General features: G+C 27.3%; 2 protein-coding genes across 2 annotated transcripts; one reads left to right on the top strand and one right to left on the bottom strand.

Annotated features, from left to right (window-relative positions):
- Positions 1–294: 294 nt before the first annotated feature.
- On the bottom strand, positions 295–5,269 carry LOC130677194 (myotubularin-related protein 6). Its single transcript, XM_057483845.1, has 10 exons — positions 4,980–5,269; positions 4,628–4,904; positions 3,900–4,183; positions 3,689–3,823; positions 3,496–3,628; positions 2,805–3,031; positions 2,496–2,746; positions 2,280–2,420; positions 1,809–2,205; positions 295–1,084 (listed from the first exon to the last, which is right to left on the bottom strand). The coding sequence occupies exons 1-10, from the start codon at positions 5,010–5,012 to the stop codon at positions 944–946; spliced, it is 2,019 nt and encodes a 672-aa protein (XP_057339828.1). The 5' UTR covers positions 5,013–5,269; the 3' UTR covers positions 295–943.
- Positions 5,270–5,609: 340 nt separating this feature from the next.
- Positions 5,610–15,771, top strand: LOC130677190 (brain tumor protein). Its single transcript, XM_057483837.1, has 8 exons — positions 5,610–7,534; positions 7,608–7,939; positions 8,010–8,758; positions 8,843–9,013; positions 9,166–9,407; positions 9,492–9,849; positions 10,311–10,543; positions 10,808–15,771. The coding sequence occupies exons 1-8, from the start codon at positions 6,839–6,841 to the stop codon at positions 10,910–10,912; spliced, it is 2,886 nt and encodes a 961-aa protein (XP_057339820.1). The 5' UTR covers positions 5,610–6,838; the 3' UTR covers positions 10,913–15,771.
- The last annotated feature ends 4,906 nt before the right edge of the window (positions 15,772–20,677 follow it).

Here is a 20,677-nt window from a genome sequence, read left to right as displayed (position 1 = left end):
CAATTGTGCATTTAACTATAAAGTCGTTATTTGATATATATCAACTTGATAAAATAACTTTAATCGTGTGTGTGTTTATTATTCACGATTTGATTTTAATTTTGATTTTTTTTCTCTTATTTTTAAGTACGTAATGGGTATTAACGTGTTATTATTAATTTATTATGCGAGATTTGATTGCAGTATCTGTAAAAAAAAATTACATCATGCCTCAATCCAAAGTATTTTGTTACATGCATGATAATCAATGGCCGACGGTCTTCATCTCATTTAATTTAATCCAATTACGATTTATTATTTTTTTTTCACTCATCGTTTTCACGTCCAATGAAGAAGCTAATATTTGCCTTATACATACGATAATATTTAAATATAATAATAAAATATGTTTTCATTTATTTGTTCACTCATAGTTTGTATATCAATTACAATATTATATATTATTTTATTTAATTGTTATAATTTATAATTGATTATGATAAATATTAATATTGCAACTCTTTTTTCATGTAATTTGTCAGTTTTATTATTAAATTTTAATTAACTTGTGTTGTAATTATTTTTTATATTCATTTTTACACAAGCTGGGATCAAAATAATGCAATAGCATATTGTTAAAATTACTAATTAAATTTAAATAAGTTAAGAATATTATAAAAATTTCAATGATAGGTACGAATTTAAATAGATTTGAATGTGTGAAATAAAATTTTATTTAACTGTGCATATTATTTTAAAACATTCTCTTTTTTGTTAAAATACTTCACTCGATCTTTGGGTAACTTAATTTTTTTTTTTAAATATTATTCTATCGTTTTGACATGATTTCGGTTAAATTTATAAAAAACGTACCTGTATACTAAATATAGTACACAGTAATTAACAAAAAAATGTATGACTCTTAAGTTTGCTAATATTTTATGCAGATGGCTGCTGTTAGCTTTCAGGATGGTGTTGTTGGAGATTTCCGTGAGCAAGATTTACATCTGGGTACTACACGTTGAGATAAATGTCCAGACAATGATCTAGGTTCCTCTTCTATACATCGTATACAGAAAACGTTTCCACAAGACCAGCAGTGGTTCTGAAAAAATTAATAAATTTAATGATCCTAAAGTTAGCAGACAATTAGCAATCTTTGGAATTTTGTTTCAACAAATAAATTAAAAAATATGCACATATAGAGAATTAAAAAAACTATAAGTGCAATTTTTTGAAATATTTTTTTTTTTAATAATTAATCATTTAAAAAAAAATCCAAAAATTATTAGACGTCGGGTGACTTAAATTTAATATGATACTGAAGTTAGCAGACGTCTAATAATTTTTTGATTTTTTTTTTAGACGATAAACCAGAAGAAAAAAAATATTTGAAAAAATTGCACCTGTAGTTTTTCAAATTTTCTACATGTGCATATTTTTAGTTTTTTGTTTCTTCAACTTTAATTGTTCAAAAAAAAATCAAAAAATTTTGAATTGTCTGCTAACTTCAGGATCATAATTTAATGATCCTGAAGTTCAGACAATTAACAATTTTTTGATTTTTTTTTAATACTTCAATTAAAGAAAAAAAAAATAAATAAATAAAAACATGCACATGTAGGAAATTAAAAAAATTATGAGTGCAATTTTTTAAAATATTTTTTTTTATAATTTATGGTTCTGAAAAAAAGTCAAAAAATTATTGCAAGTCGACTAACTTCAGTATTATTAAATTAATAGACCCGTTTCGATGCCGATATCAGGAAAAATTAATTATTTACCATTTGCTGTACTCAGTCTTTGAAATGATAGAATAACTTTTATACCTTTTTATTAAAAGCGTCGAAGGTCGAACAGCAAGAACATTCTTCAACTTTGCTGCTAGTTTTCCAATCTAAAGCAACACTTTTAAGTTCATCTTCTATCTGATTTATCAAAGCTTCGGTATTTGCTGTATCGTCTTCATTGTCTTCCGACTTGTCAATTATTTTTTCAGAATCAACGTCTTTGCTAAATTCATTGTCGTAATTGTAGTCCGGTTGATTGCTATTATTTTGTGTATTACCCTTGGGCAATTGACTTAAATTATTGACTCGTTTAATAAGTAGTTTAATATGATCCTCCAACGACGCCGTGTGATTATGGAGAGCAAGTACATAATCTTCTCCAGTTTCTCTCGGATGAATCCCATTTTCGAAACGAAAATAAAGACCTTTCCATAATCTATCACACAAATTTAATAAATCAACTCATGAATATTAATATTATTATTTTTATATAAAACTAAATAAACTTACTCAATATTTTGAGGTGATAACTTTGGTTCTAATACTTTATTGCATTCATCTTTATAATTATTGCTCGCATACAGTGGATTTATGTACTCGTTTATTTCAGCCGCTATATCTTCCCATAATGATTTTGTTCTTTCAGATAATCTACGGAAAAAAATAAATAATTTATTTATTAAATAAATATTTAAATATACGAAATTATTTATCTAAAGTAAATACCGCAACAACTGTCTCTCTTTTTCATTATTTCCAATAAATGTTCCATGTTGACAGCTGTGTACATGATCATGAAGAATAAGTAGAAAGTGTTCATTAAATTGAAACATATAAGGATATTGTCGGAGTAGTTGGTACGTCACGTCAATAAACTGCGTAAATATCGGAGCTAATTCTTTGGGATCGCTTGTGATGTGGCCACATCGATCACTGAATTTATGTCCGAATGCAAGCCAGTCTTTTTCAATTAAAGCCTAGTAAATGATTTCATTAAATTAACAATTATTTTATAAATTATAAAAATTTTATTACTTGGAATCCTTGGATTGTTCTGTAAAATGGATCCAAAAGCAATGCAGCTACTGAACAAACTTGAGCAGTACGATCCCAACCATCGCTACAATGCACCACGACATTCGTGCCATTTATTATGGCTTTGGCTATAAACCATCCGGTCTCCAAAATTGATCTAATGTGTTTGAGCCAGCCGCTACTTTCTAATCCATTCAAGAATGCACTCATCGATGTCGTTTTCTGCACTAATTTTTAATCATACAGAAGTGTTATTATTTAAATTCAAAATATTAAACTGCACAACTTAATTGCGAAGCAATGAAATGGGTTCTGCCAACGTTTACTTCGGTCTCAGTTAATTTGTAAATTATTCCAAATTCTTTTGGTTTAATTATACTTAATAAAAATTTAGAACTAGGCCTCAGACAATCCCATTTCCGGTCAGTTGAATTCAAATTCAAATTTCAACCCGTCAAATTTACTTTATAAACCAAATAAAATTCAAAGGTCGGCAATGGGACGAATCTCAGGACCGAAAGACCTCAGATTACGTGAAAAATTCTTTCAGCTCCACTGGGATTCGAACCCACACCTGGTTTTTTTTGAAAATACTTTTTTGCAGGTCATCTATTAATTACTTTTGAATGAGCAAGTGAGTTGTGCACTTTGAATTTTCCAACTTATTTAATTTTCTGGAAATTGAACTTACGATCAATAAGTTTGTTTAAGCTCGCTCTCATAACATGAATATTTTCAATCCCAAAGAATCTAAATTTAATGTTGTCATAAAAGTTTTCATTCTCGTATCCTTTTCCTGCTGCTCTGTTTGCCATTGCATTGATCTTAACATAAATATTAAATATTTATTATTTCAATAAATACTAAAAATATTAATTACTTACTCTGGGTCGTGTGTCAACGACATACATAAATTTAGCATTAGGATTCGTACAAAGAATATGATACAGCATTTGTTCATCTTCAAGACAACGTGCGTTAAATCCCGATAACGGTTGACTGCATCGACAAATGGCAGCCTGTAAATATTCACTATAATTATTTTATAAAATTAAATAAATAAATAATTTCTATGATAAAATAAAATAATTAAACCTTATTAGAATGAAGATAAGTGAGTACAGGCAGCCGTCCTTTGCTTCTAAACTTAGCACTTCCAACAAGAATATTATTTGTACAAGTTGAGGGAACATAAAGGTATCTAGGATAAGTATCACAAAGTTCATAGCTAGTATTCAAATAAGTCAGTGTCCATTCAGAATTAGGTACTCCTTGACGTTGGAATTCATTCTGTATGTCAAATAAACTCCAGCCATCAAATTTCGGGGTCAAGTTTTTGCTTATTCGCGAGTGAAAACAATAAACGTCATCTATACGAGCTAAAATTATAGATTTAAAAAATTTTCAGTACTAAATTAATCAACTCGCGATGATGCTGGCAGCAGCCGACAACTGAAAATTTATTTTTCAACACCAAGTTGATGGTCGTCATAAAATTTTTTTAAAATACACCCAAGAAATTTTAAAAAATTTTTCACATTCATTTTTTAAATTTTTACCTGTCAATATTTATTTTGTGTATGAAAATAAATAAAATTTTATGAGTGTGAATGTAGCAGACGTCAAACAAATTCAAAATTATAAATAAATAGAGTAAATAATTTAAAAAATAACATTTAAAAAAATGCACATTAATTTAAAAATTTAAAATTTGTCTGATGTTTGCTACATTCACACTCATAAAATATTTTAATGTCTGCTACTTTTAGCATCACAACTCGCACCTTAAATAATAAATTTGTTTTTTTAAATTTAATTACTACCTGGAGATGATAATCTCATTAATGTTAAATAAATATCATGGCAGTCCCGCTCTTTAGTGATGATGAATGTCATCGTTAAAAAATGTTTACATTTAATATGTAATGGAGATCCAGCAGTAGTCAGCGGTTGTTTTTCAATACTAGCAATATGTGTATTTAGAACCCAAATTTGTTTTTTTTCATTCGGGTAAGTGAATATTAAATGTGTTGCTGTCAGATACAAAGTTCCTACCGAATGTTTGTTGCTGTATCTATCCAACATTCTGACATTCTCAACCTGTAATTTAAAATAATTATATTTAATTAAAAAATCATTTAAATAAAAAAATGGTTTGATTAAAAAATTTTTTACCTTTCCAATTTTAATTAATTCCATAGGATTCATGATTACTTATTATTTATAAGTTAAATATTGACATGCGTTATTGAATACTTAAACACGATAGCTGTCAAAATTAGACAGGTATTAATCTATACTAACAATATTATATATTTGGCCAATAATATTGGCATTAACTCAAGTCACTTCATGATAATAATCGATTATTTTTAAATATATTACTGATAAAATTCATATAAATTAATATAAAAAAAAAATAAAGTAAATATATTATTTGTCCAATAGAAGGGGCACTCGAAGATACATATATATATAGATAATATATAAAAAAAAAAGATAAAAGTAAAAAATGACAATTGCGGTATTTAGTTTTATTTCGATTACAGCGACAATTGCAGTTGTGGCAAATGCGCAAAACTGCGCCATTTTAATTCTAATCGCGCATGCAACGAGTGTTTTTTAAAATATAATTATTTGTGTATTAAAAAATATTTTTTATTTAAAATGAAAAATTCCCGCGTTTTAAATTAAAAATTTAAATAATTTAAGTGAAGTTTATTATTTTAAATAATTAATTAAAAGTAATTATTATTTATTGCACAGAAGAGGTTAAGCGGTAGCCGCCTGGCGGCATTTTTAAAAATCAAACTTTCAAAGTGGCGGGTAACTGCCGAGTTCAAAATACTCTCAATTTGCTGAGCGATTAATTCTATTCTAATGACTACGTGCTAATTCTGCGCAGTCTTCAGCAGCAGCTTTAGCTCGCTAGCTGATTGATGTATGGTGTGTTAATAATATATTTTATAAAAAAATATATATTAAAATTAAATGTAATCGTAAACTCGCTATCATTTTGCGCATCATCGTTATGTGGGTTATGTGTACGTGTATGCGCGATTAAATTTAGTACACAGCTGGTTTGTTAAAGTTTTTTAAATAAAAAAAAAAAAAAACAAATTGATATTTATATAGGTAATTATTCATATTTATTTATTATAATTATATTTGAAGAGAGTGAATATTTAAAAAATAAATAAAAAACTATCGACGATTGTCGATAATGATCCATATAATAAATAATTGTATCCGTGTATTGATAAAAGCAGGGGAAAAAAAAAACAAATGTTGATCGTAGACGCGATTGGCGGTGGATCTACGAACGACAAGTCGTCGTAGTCAGGACAGTAAAAGTAACAGAGGCACAAGACGAAGGGGATGAATACAATCGACGTAACGAGCAGCAAACTCGTACACTAGTCGAAATTTGTGTGATTATTATTATTATTATTAATATTTAAAAAAATATATATATATACATATACATATATATAAAAATATAATTTGTATGTATGTATACCTGTGTTTAAAACTTTAAGTAGCCATTAATAGTGATAAATTTAAAAAGTCCAAGTTTATTTTTAAAAAAAAAGTTATTAAATTTTGGGCATCAACGCGGCGCGATCGATAAAAAAATCGCGGCCTCGTTCACGTCAATCATATCTTCCTTACATTAATACGATCGTACGAGAAGTGTTTTGTCTTTTCCGTGTGTGTATATATATATATATATATACATATACATATACATGTACGTATATATCGATCATGGCGTATTTGTTGGAATCGCATCCTATCCAGGAATTGTAACGATCGTACGTTTGGGTCTCGTGTTAAATTAGTGATAAAAAAAAAAAGGAAGACAGAAAGTAAAAGAGAATAAGAAAATAAAATAAAAGACGATTGAAGATCGAGCTTTCCTGGTGAAGTTCGCAGTGTTAGTCGTTCAAGGACAAGCTGATTTAGATACTAGAGCTAGATTTAAATAATTTAAGTATTGAATAACGAGTTTAATTTTTAAAAAAGTAAGCAGAATGGCATCGACGACAATAGCCGTGCCAGCTGCAACCGCCCCGGTTGTCGTGACGACGATCCATAAAGAAGAAGTCGACGGCGGCGATCCGCTGGCGGAGTGGAACGTCAGCGACACTGCAGGCAGCGAAGGAACAGTTGGGAATGCTGGAGATGGGGAAGCATTGGAAGAAACTCCGCGGTCGAATGGAATCAATGGAAGCAGCAGCGGCGGCGAAGAGTGTGCCCTTTGTGAGGGCAAGTTGTCATCGCCCAGGTTGCTTTCGTGTCTTCATGTCTTCTGCGAGGCTTGTCTGGACAAGCTACTGATCGATGAGACGGACGAAACAATCAAAGGATCAGCACTGAGTTGTCCTATTTGTGGACAGCGAACGTCTGTTGGAGCTCGCGGTGCTGCTTCACTACCATGCGATTATGTACTGACAAATATTTTAGATATGTCGGCAATTGAAAATATGACGGTACTCTGCACTTCTTGTAAGGCCAAAGAAAGTGCTGTGGCGCGTTGCTCTGATTGTGCCAATTTCTTGTGTCCCAATTGTAATACTGCTCATCAATTTATGAGATGTTTCGAGAGCCACAAAGTCATCGCCTTTGAGGATCTCAAAAGATCAAATAAGACTGTACCAATTCATAAACCTATTTTTTGTGATTGTCATCCTGCTGAAAACATCAAATTTTATTGCTACACGTGTCAAGTAAGTTTTAAAAAAAATAAATAATAATTTAATGGTTTAATTAATTTATTTATTGACTTTATTTTTTTTACAGGAGCCTATTTGCAACGAGTGTCTGCTGGTTGAGCACAAAACACCCGAACATCAGTACGAGAGACTCAGTGATGCTGAAGGCAGCCAGATTGAAGAACTAGTCAATTTAATGTCTGAGAGTAAAAATAAAATAATAGAATGCGACAAAACTTCATCACATCTTGAAAATGCTCTTAGTGAATTACAAGCTCAGCATGATCAAGCTAAAGATCTTATTATTGAGACATTTCAAAGTTATAAAGCTATTTTAGAAAAATGCCGTGATAATGCTTTGAATGATCTCGAGAAATTACATTCCGAACGTGAACTTGAAGTCATGGATACTTTTCATAAGTAAATTATATTTTTTTATTACGCGCGATAGTTTAAAATTTAAAATAAAAATTAATTTTTTTAATTTCAGTGTTGAGAAGAGCGCAGAGAAAATAGAAGACGCGTGTCGTTTTACATCACGACTACTCGAGCACGGGGACTCGACAGAAATTTTGGCTCTCAAACGAACAGTCGCGACTCAACTGATGAATTTAATAAACAACACACCGAAGTCAAACATAAAATATTCAATTGAGTTCCAAACAGACTTTGATAATTTTGAAAAATTTGCTAAAGAATCTTTTGGTAAATTCAAAACAGAGAGTACACCTGCTGTTAAAACATCACCAGAAATAATAACGACAATGGCAACTTGCGCATCTCAGCAGCAGCCGCAACCCCAACAGCAGCAGCAGCAGCAACAAATGGTCTCTATTCCATGTCCCAATTCTATAAGCACCAACTCATCCATGTCCTTACCAACGTCAATGCAATCTTCCTTCGAAGGTGATACTTTCATCATTCCTCCACCCACATCGAGCCCACAAAATGTACCACCACCTCCACCGCCCGTTTCTCTTCCTCCAGGTCCTTCCATGCACGGGTTCACAAGCATCCAAGAGTATAATTTACAGCAGCTAGCAAGCTTAGCTGAAAAAGTAGATCTCAATGACACGAGCGTGGTTGCGCCGAGCGCAAACCCAAGTCCAACTCCGTCCTTTACACTGGCCGATTTACTTGCCGGTGAATTTCCAGTTAATTCCACCAGCCATGCAATCAATAACTTGCAGGCCTTGGCTAAGCTCGAAGCTCTCAGAAGTAATTCAATGGCTAATCAAGGTGACTGTCCTAATTAATTTTAAAACTTTATTTTTATTAATTAAAAACTTTCATATGATTAATTTTTTTTTACTTTAACTTCAGATCTAGGCAATCCGACGCTCAATGGCGGAGGAGGTCTTGTTTTAGGTCGCGTTCAATCGCCAGTGATGAATGAATCTCAGAGCCTTGGATCATTAAGTGCAAATACTCTTCTCAATAGCGGTTATCAATCTCTATCAAATTCAACTTCTCCTATTTTATCCCAAGGACCAGGTAAATATCCTAGTGGCTTTATTAATTTATTACATAAATTTGAATACTGGTGAATAAAATTAAAGTGTAATTGCTGGGTTCGCTTTGATAGCAGCAGCATTTATGCTATAGTACAGGTATAATTCAATATTATGTGAACGATTAAATTTCAGATGACCTTAAAAGTGAATCGATGCACAATATGCCAGGGGTGGGTAACAGTGCCCCCGGTACGGGTGCCGGGAATTACAATACTCATCCACGAGCAACAAACTCAAAGCAAACCCCAATGCAAATTCGATCTAAATTCGGTCAATTGGGTCCAAGCAAGGGACAATTCAATTCACCGCATGGTTTTTGTCTTGGCACTGATGAAGATATTATTGTTGCGGACACCAATAACCACCGAATTCAAGTGAGGGTTCATCTAAATATAAGCGGACAATAAAATATTTATATTAATGAAATTGATGGACATTTTTTTTATTTTTATTTATAGATATTCGATAAAACAGGTGAGTTTAAGTCACAATTTGGTATCCCTGGTAAGGAGGAAGGACAGCTGTGGTACCCAAGAAAAGTTGCGGTGATGCGTAACTGCGGTAAATTTGTCGTCTGCGATCGCGGGAATGAACGATCTAGGATGCAGATATTCACTAAAAATGGACATTTCATTAAAAAAATAGCTATTCGTTACATCGATATTGTGGCGGGTCTCGCTGTCACGAGTCAAGGGCACATTGTTGCTGTCGACAGTGTGTCACCTACTGTGTTCGTTATAAGCGATACGGGGAATCTTTTAAGCTGGTTTGACTGCAGTGATTATATGAGAGAACCTAGCGATATCGCTATTAGTGGTAATTAAATATTTATGTTATGATGAATTATTAAATTAATGTCCCTGAAGATGAGAACGAAAATTAAAAAAATTTTTGCAATATTACTACTTAAGAAGTAGTTCCGGAGATTGGGGTGGTCTAAGATTTCCGGCTGGCATACTAGCATCTATATCGACGTTCTAATTAGCAAATTGTCTAACTTAATATTTTTTAGTAGTTGATTCTGTGCAATTTTCAGATAGTAACAGTCAGAAAAAATAATATCTGAGTAACCTAGACAAAAATATTATACATATACTAGAAATGGAAGATTTTCTGAAATGGAGTTAGACAATTTGCTAATTAGAACGTCGATATGTGACATTTCAGAAATCTAATTATCCAGTAGATTTTTTATTTTTTGTTGCGCGAAGAACTTTCCGATCTTCGAGTAAATTTAATTTATAGTTTTACTTGAAGTAAATGTATATTTTTTTTAGGCAAAGAATTTTTCGTCTGCGATTTTAAAGGACACTGCGTGGTGGTATTTAATGAGGACGGTCATTTCTTGCGTCGCATTGGCTGTGAGAATATAACAAATTTCCCAAATGGGATTGACATAAGCGACGCTGGAGATGTTCTTATTGGTGATTCACATGGCAATCGTTTTCATGTTGCCGTATTTTCCCGAGATGGATCTTTAATTTCTGAGTTTGAATGCCCTTATGTAAAGGTAATTTTTTTTTCTTCATTACATGTATATATTAGACTGCCTATCCCTCTATCGGGCCGAAAAAAAATATCGATTTTATTTGGCGCAGTCTAATATATATACCATGTCGTCTGTATAATGATTTATTAATCATAATTAAAATAACTTGGCTTTGAATGAGAAAATAATGATATATATATTTATATGTATATTAATGAAAGTATATATTTAAGTTAGCTGAAATGCTAATTTTAATAGTTTTTTAATGGTACTAAATAACTACAGGTATCAAGATGTTGCGGCCTTAAAATAACTTCCGAAGGTTACATAGTAACGTTGGCCAAAAATAATCATCACGTCCTCGTGTTAAACACACTCTACATATTATGAGGTGGAACAAGACCAGTAGCAACAATAAAATACAAAAAAACCAACAATAACATCAGTAACAGCAACAATAATAACATCGCAACTTCCTCCAATTAGCAGTACTCCTATTGGGACTGCGGTACTCTCAACGAAAGGTAAACAACAGTCATGACCTGGGCTTATTGCCAGTTGATATTTGTCTGGCCTATCCAAGCAATAGTTAATTTAAAAAAATTAAATCTGTGTTAAATATCATGAGAAATTCAATAATGCGGCTTTAATAGTTTTTAAAAATATGCGTCCCTATTTTTATGAAAGTAAACAACAGTAATGAGATTTGAGTCACGATGATTTTAATCGTTATGGCAAAAAAAAATATTTATTAAAAAAGTTTAAGTAACGAGAGATAAGGAGCGGAGGTGCGAGGTTTTAAATAGATATAAATTTTCGACCAAACACAGTATAAATAGTTTTATTTATAGAATTGCATTTGGTAAACTGCCAAATAATTTAAAAAAAAATAAAAAGTGTACCGTAGGAGCATCTGGCTGTAGGCAAATCGCGAATAAGTTATGCCTGTGTGCATTATTTAGCGTACTAGTCGTATTATTATTACGCGGTTTGCTTCTATTAGCTGAGAAAGCAATTTAACAATGGCCTTTTTGTCAAAAAATTGGTCGTTGAACATCATTTTTTGACATGTCAGTATTTTAAGAATTATTAAATCACAAATCAAAGTAATCTAGTCCTACTTTCGAGCACTATCATTTACTTTTAATATTGACCGCTGGAAAGTAAAGTCAACTAACAGCTATTTAAATTTCCTTATATCCTAGCTCATTTTACCTTCCGGTGGTCCATATATATATTATATATATTTTAAACAAAATAATAATATATACTGTCTTATCAGTTGTGCTCAAATTTTAAACAAAATGCTCGAAATTTACCCTTTTTCCTCGTGTACATGAACCGATAAGGAGAGTTAATGTTTAAGATTTAAAATATTTACCCATTTATTTCTCAATGATTATTATTTATCACAAAATTTTTTTTTTTTAATTATAAGGACTTCCATTTAATGGTTTTTTTTTTTTTTTCTTCTGTGGTTAACGTTGGGAAAATCGTTGATGTAATCGTTAATATTTATGATGATAGTAAAATTATTATTTACTTGTTAAAAAAAATTTTCTTACTCTTTATTTACACGGTATCCCGACGTCAATTAATAATCATAGAGAAATATAATGTATTACAATAAAAGTATATAAGAGTGATTGATTTTTTTTAGTATGAAAGTTTTATGATAAATTTTTAAAATATTTAAATTTAGCTTTTGAAATAATTTTAAAATAAATTATAACTTTTAGAGTGATTGCTGTCAGATTAAATGACATAAGTTTATTATTAAAATATTTACTCAGGATTTAATATGATTTACAATATGAAAATTATATATTTATATAATTTTCATCAGTTCACGTGTGTAAATTTATCGGGTTGTGGTGCTAGCGGTAATATTTAAATATTTCGTGTAAAATTTAATTATTTGAAAGAAAAAAAAACCGAGTTTCATGTCAATGGGATTTATTAATAAGGAGAAAAAAAATCACTACATAATAATATATATAAGTGTTCTTCGTATTTTTTACAAGGACCATAGTCGAATTGATTTATCGTAAAGAGATTCTTGAATCAATAATTATTATTATTATATATGTGTATATCATTTAAAATATAGGAGACGATACTTTATCGTAATAAAATATACAGTTTGCTAAACAACTTCTATTTATGTACATATAAAATGAATAATAATTTATGAGAATGTAAGTGGAAGAAAAATAAGAGAGGGAGAGACAGAGCTATAGTTAAGCGTACTTTGATTAAACACGAGAAAATGATAACGCATACATATAGAAATATACATATTTTTTGGGGTTGTTTACATAATCAGCCTTACCAATTGGTTTGAGATATAAAAATATTATAAATAATAATAATAATTTAAAAAATCTACAAAAAGGCAGTTAAGAAAATAGTCAGGCATCTTATATTTGCCAGTTTGTTGTGTAGTTGTCTTATATATTTATCGAAAAAAATAAAACAATAAAAAAAAAACAAAAATATAAAATAAAAAAAAAAATAATTGATATTTCATAGTAAGTACTAATTAAAATTTCTTGCCATACCAAATGTTAAGTAGCTGCATTCGTGTGTACGTGTGTATTTAAGCTTGAAGATTAAATTTCTATATATTTAATATTAACATATTTACAATTTTAAATATAGGCGAATCAGTTATTAAATGAGAATACAAGTAAAATATCAACGACATTAAATTTTTAAATTAATATTTAAATCGGTATATATATATTTTAAATAATTATTTTAGACTTTTTGTCATTTTAATTAATGATATTGTCAAGAGAAATAGTTTTGACGTTAGGCATTTTTTGAATTCGGGCTTACAAATAAAAAAAAAATATTATTATAAATTTAAAAGTATTTATAATGCGTACTATTGAAGCCTATTAAATCTCATTTATGGTGTGCGGATCCACCCGGCCCACTGGGGCGTCTGCCACATACCCGGGAAATTTAAATTAATAATTAAATTATCAAGTGTACTGATTAAAATTAAATTTAAGTGAACAGATCTTAGTATTTCGATTATTAATAATCTCTGTAAATAGTATCGATATAAATAAAAAAAAATCGATCATTAATTATTAAAAAATATAAATGAACACTCTCTGTCTGCAGTAAATGTGCGTTTATAAATTTTGTGTGCGCAGCATGATAAAATTAATTTTTACTTACGTTTCTTATTAATTAATAATCGATTTTTTTTGTTAATTATATCGATACTATTTATAAAAATTTTTAATTATCAGTACATCAAAATTTGTTCCTGGAATTTCATTTTAATCAGACACTTGATAATTAATACATTTTTTTTTTCCTGGTTATTAACTTTTTTTATCCAAAATTTATTATAAATTTAAATTTTCCCGGGTATCTGGTCGTCACAGTGCCCCGGGAACACACCGTCAATATTAATCCGATTTTTAGAAATTATAATTTTTTATATACACTACGAATGCGAATATTTAAAAACTAAATAAAAAAAAGTAATTAATAAGTAATATTTAAATATAAACTTCTGAAAATGTTTAAGTAGTCGTGGTTAGCGAAGTTATAAAAGAATAATGCCTGTGATAATAGTATCGTCAGGATAAGTTGTGTCCTTAAAAAGTCTCTGATGTTGTTGCTAGGTAAATATTAATTAGAATTTTGATGAAAAAAAAAAAAGTTAAAATCTAAGTTAATGCTGATGTTATCTCGCTATAAGAGATCGTAAAAAAAAAATAAAACAATTACTAAGTAACATTAATAGTCATAAATAAAGACAAATTTCATAAGTGAAAAAAAAACTAAGGTGTGTTAATGTCCGATTTGCACAACGACATCGGCACACGCAGCCCATCAGCCTCCAACGGTACGCTAAATAAATATGATCATTTAAATGGATAAAATAATTATTTTATTTCAGTATGATAATATATTACTTGAGACAGTAATGGGTAAAGAGAAGATAAGAGATAAGATTTAAAAAAGAAGTAAAGAGAGTTACTCATTTTATAAACTAATGAGAAATGACCATTTAAAAAAAAATTATAAATTAAATCGAGGGTCTTTTACCTCACAAAATTATTATTATTATATTACGCTCACCTTATATATACTTGAATATTTTAGTATAGATTTACTCTATTTACATATTTTTATCTGTGGAAGACTACTTGGCTAATTTAGGCCACTGTTGAAATTCACCCCTTATTTGCCTTGATGTTTGAATTACAACAATAATATTTAAAAGAAAGAAAAATAATAAATAAAAGAGGTAAATAAAAATTTTAAATATCTAATAAATAACAAAAAAATAAAAAATATAAAAAAAAATAATAAATTACAAAACAACAAAAAAATAATTAATAATGTGAATTACTTGTTACGTAAATGGTAATTGTGATAGATTTTTTGATGATTTTTACAATCTCAAAAGTCTTATTATCCTAATTATATAGAATTATATCTCTTCACACTCTATGTAATAGATTTCTGCTTACTGTTAAAGTAATATACTTCAAAAAAAGTTTAAAAAAATTACAAAAAAAATGTTTTAAGGGAGACAAAGTTACCATTATTATTATTAAAAAAAAAAAAAAAAAAAAAAACAAATAATAATCAATATGAACAAGCAACAAACATAATATCTACATATTAACACTTTGTCATCGATATTAGAGTATCATAATCAGAGCTTAGAGAAATACAAAAACAGGATCAAACAATTGCTTACTATAAGAAAATAATTTAATTATTTATAAAACTCGCCATTGGTTTATTTCCACCGTCGGTTTTAATTAAATAATTAATCGTTGTTGTAACTGGAAAAATTTTTAATTGTTGGATTAAAATTTATTCAATTATCAGATTGGAAATTTATTTAAATCACCGACGTTATAGTGGAAAGTATACAAATAATTACAATACTTTTTTCTTATTTTAAAATTTATTCGAGAGCCATTATACACTATTTTTTTATTTAGTAAATTTAAAAACACTAGTACACCGTACAATCGTAAGTAGGAGCAATATAAAATTTAAAACACGAAATAAGCTGATAAAAAAATTATAAAATATATTAAAATTATAGCTCACGGTTAATCATAGTCTTCCTAGCATCACTAAGTTTTATTGACTATGCTATTAAAAAAATAAAATTTTAGGAACAGTTTTAAAATAATTCAATTTAACCACAAGATATATATATATATAGAGATATATATACTAAAGAGAAGGGAAGAATAACAGAATAAAAAAGTGTGTAATAAATTAGGAGGTAAAAAGGATAAGGGACAAGATCAATGCCCGTGAATATTAAAAAGTAAAAACACTATTGTCAATGTAAATTAGCTGATTAATTTTATCGGCTTGTGCAATTGAATTTAAATAACATAAAATCACTCGTTTTATTTTTTTTAACGATATTGCTTCTTTGATTTATATTTATATATACATATTAATTATAATAATTAAGAAATAACGAATTATTTCAAAGTAAACAACAACAAAATGAATATTTATATTTCATACAAAGCATTGATAGTTAATTAAAATCAGTATTTTATCTTAATCATTCAATATGTAATTGTATACGCGAGTTTTAATATATTATTATTACTATTATTATATTTATAAATTTGTGCATCAAGCATTATGTGTTCCATTGGCTGTTTTTGCTATACAATTTAAGAATGCGTTTAAAAAAATCTTATCTTAGCGTCGAATTGTTTCTTCGTCTGCCAAATTAAATGCAAATAAAATTTTACTCTTATGACTATTGAAAAAAAACTCGAGTTGGTATTATAATTATATTTTTATAAATAACTTGAGTTTTTTTTATTAATTATATTTTGCTTTCAAGGCCATTCTCAGACAGTGCCGCCATTTTTTAAATATTCAATTACGTACATTGTAATGACCGTATTTGAATTTTTGTAATTAATTTTACAAAAATCAAATGAAAAAATGACAATTTCGCTGACTAGATTTTTAAAAAAATTATTTACAGTTGACATCAATCAGGAGTTTAACGAAATGCAAAATAAATTTCAGTAAAATTTTTATGTCAATTTTGAAATTTGAAATGTCAAAATTTTTATGCTAAAATTTATTTACTCAAACTTCTAATTGATAACGACCATGAGTAATTTTTTTAAATCTATAACTTGGAAAAAGTGAAACTGCATTTTTTTTTAAATTTATGCTTTAATTTTTTTGAAATTAATTGATAAAATTAAAATACGATCATTACAATTAATTGAATATTTTAAAAAAGTGGGGGCATTGTATGAAAATGTCCTTAATATCGTTCGTATTCATAAATTAATTAATCGTTACCAATTGTTTTTGTTTTTACTATTTTTTCTTTAATTTTTTTGATTACTATGATAATTATAATTAAGAAAAAAAAAACTTATTATTTTTGTTCAATGTTTTATTTTCGTTCCGTTGAATACTCGATATATTTAAATAAGTCTAGCTTTTATGACACAATATACATGTGTCCTTTTTATCACAAATAAACAATTAATAGTAATGATAAAAGTATCAATGAATAAAAATAAAAAAAAAATAAATAAAGTACGAAAATAAAAAAAAATTAGTTTGTAGAGGATGCGATAATATATATACATAAATATATATTTTGTGTGGTTTAAATTACATTCCATTTATAATTTATATATTAATATATTCAATAATATTTCGAGGCATCTAATTTGCGAAATAATTTATAATATTTCGTAAAAAAAAAAAAAAAAAAGAAAAAAAAAATTGAAAAAAAAGTGTAATTTTTTATAGTCATTAATATATTTATCACTTCATATTTAATTATATTTTTTAGCTTAATTACTTTTATTTTTTATTTACATCTTTAATATTTATATTTAATAATTAAATTCTTTAGTGCCAAACAATTTATATAAATATTATTATTATTTTTTCTTATATATTTAATATTGATATTTAAATAACTTATTTTCATTCAATTTATTTTGGTTATCGTACATTGTGTTAGTATTCATTTAAAGAAAAATTGATAATTAATGACAAAAAAAAGAAAAAAAAATAATTAAAATAAAAGTAATATTTAATAATTAATGTTTGTGAATGAAAGATGAATCTTTGATTAGTCAGTTGAAGTACAAATATTTAATTGTATTGTATTGTGTTTTTTTTTTTTTTTTAATTAAGTAATGACATGTGTCATGTAAAACATTGTAAGAAATTTTTTTTTCCGTTTGTTCCATTCCTAAAATGTTAATTTAATTTATTATTGTAATTATTAATTATCACAATAATTAGATAAAATACTTAACAGGCTGATGAAAAAAAGGGGGCAATTATAATTTTAATTTTAAAAAAGTCAGGCCCTTTTTGGACTTTTAGTTGATAATTTTTTTTTTATTATTTTATTTTAATAATTTATTGTAATGTTTATTTATGTTTATATTTTTTTTTGTTTTATTATTGAGTTGTTTTATTTAAGGTACTTTGGTTACATATCAAATTGACCACCGAAAATATAAGTAAATAAATAAATAAAAACAGTCGCATTCCAAGAGTGCTTGTACGTTTATTAAAAACAATATTAATAAATAATTATTATTTTTTTTTCTTGAATTTCTCGTGATCTCGGTAATTCATTATTGACACCAATGTTTATCATAAATATCAATGTATTGTATAATATATATGTATAACATGGCGCAGTTATTGAAACTTTTAAACTGTTTAATAAGTGTTTTATTTTTGAGATAAATAATTATTATTATTAATTAATTATAATAAATATTTAAAAAAAAACATTTTCGACGTACAATTGTATTATTTATGCGTTCGTATGTAAGTTTAATTATAAAACATAAAAGTTATTTAAAATACTATTGTATACTGTTATTTAAAAAAAAATTTTCCGCGGAATTACATCAAGTGTTGCTATTGCGTACACTTTAATTTACAATTTAAATAATTATTAAATTTATAAAGATAATAAATGACATTCTGAATGATAGTCGTTTGTCGTTAAAAATAATTCATCGACTACTATATTAATTAATTAATTAAGATTTATTATTTATTTAAATCTCAATAAGTAAAAGTTTGTAGTTTTTTTCTCTCTTATAATTAAATAATAAGTGATTATTATTGACTAATTAAAATTTTTTATTTGACAAATTTATTTATAGAATGTATTGAAGACAACTGTAATATTAATCGAGTATTTTAAAATTTTGAATTTTAAATTAAATTTCCGAGTGCATATTAAAAAAAAATATTAATTCAATAATTATAATTACTTCTGCATTAAGTATAGTACAACACGAATTAAAAAAATGATAAACTTTAATGCAATATGAAAAAGAGTATACCAATATATTTTTTATATGCTAATCAGTGTACGCCAATTCAGGCATACGCGGATAAAAAAAAATGCATTATTTAGATTTACATTCAGGTTTGCTGTTATATATCAATAAATCTTAGCTTATTTAAAGCCTATTTTTTCAAAAGGTTGTACTATTTAAAAAAATATTTAAAAAGTGTACTAGATATTGAAATTGTCATCGTTACTAATTCCAAAAGGACACTTTTTTATACGCCCTTTTGGTTTTAGGGAACTTCCTAAAGTCAAACTGGTGTATAATTTTTTAATTTTTATTACAAATTTTTTGGAGACTTATTCTGAAACTCAAAATTAAATGCAAAAGGGCATATAATTTAAGTCATGCGCCCTTTAGATTTTTAATTTTTTTTTAGCTTGAAATAAATCTAATAAACAATTGGGAATAAAAAAAAATTATACGCCCTTTTTGGATAGCAGGAAAGTTAGCAGACATTTGAAATTTAAATAAATTTCTTTTTACAGATAAATAATGAAAAAAAAATATTTCTAAAAAAATGCACATGTAGAAAATTTAATAAACTATACGTGCAATTTTTTAAAAACTTTTTTCATATTTATTTTTTTGTTAAAAAAAATCCAAATATTGTTAAATGTCTGCTAACTTTATTGTCATCCAAACAATTGGCAATAAAAAAAAAATTATACGCCCTTTTGGATTTAGAAAGCTCCCTAAAGTTAAAACGCCGTATAAAAATGTAAATCCTTTTGGAATTAGGAACGCGATATTGTTTTACTCAAAGTATTGGGATTTATTTTCCACTTAGATTTTTTTTGCTAACTGAATTTTTTCTCCATTTCCTTTTTTACTCCAAAGTTCGAAGACTAGTCCGTTTCAAACTAAAGGTCTCATTTTTTCTAATTATTTTTTTTTAAGCTAATTAATTTTTTTTCTACCCAGTACCTAAAAAATTTAAGTTGCGTTTTTTTTTATACGACATATTTAAATTTACTGTATCATGTGTACACGTATATGAATTTTTACAACAAAATGAGAATGTTTTAAAAATGAAAAAAAAAAAAATTTAATTATATTTTAACTAATATACAATAATGTATTAAATTAAAAAATTTAAATGTAACGCGACATTTGCTACTTACTATTAATTATTATGATTGATTATTATTATAATTAATATTATTAGTTTATTAATATTGTCAAGAGTAGTTGAATCTTGTAAAATAACGCCAATTAAAATGATTGTCTTAAAGTTAATTATTTATCAACGATATATATACATGTATGTATATATGTATATATATAAATATATATATTAATGAAAAAGCAATAAAGCGTTTTACTTTTAAAGCTTTTCATAAATATCTCACTCAGTATAAATATATATGTGAATAAAATTTTACAAGACTCAGCTTATTTGAAAATATTTTACTATAGGATAGAATGTATAAAAAAAATGTTAGCCTTATTAAAAGTATTTTTAAACAAACATAAAAAATATAATATAAAATCTTTGTTGATTGTACATTAGGGTGGTCGTTAGAAATTCAATTTTCTCAGACGCCTCATAAAAAACTTCTGTTTAGTGGCAAAATAAATAGGGAATTTAGATTTTTATTTTGAGTAAAAAGAACACGTGCCTCAGGACGATTCATTTTTCGATACAGTCGCGGTTTTTTTTAAATATCTCCTGAAATATGCAGATTAAAGGAAAAAATCATAGGAACAATTTTGTAGGAAATTAAATTCTTGACAAAAAAGGTCATGCTCATTTTTTTTATAATATGTGTAT

The sequence above is a fragment of the Microplitis mediator genome, chromosome 11 (assembly GCF_029852145.1).
Source record: "Microplitis mediator isolate UGA2020A chromosome 11, iyMicMedi2.1, whole genome shotgun sequence".
Taxonomy (NCBI): domain Eukaryota; kingdom Metazoa; phylum Arthropoda; class Insecta; order Hymenoptera; family Braconidae; genus Microplitis; species Microplitis mediator.
The sequence above is the reverse complement of the archived record's forward strand: the minus strand, read 5'-3'. Positions and strand labels throughout refer to the sequence as shown.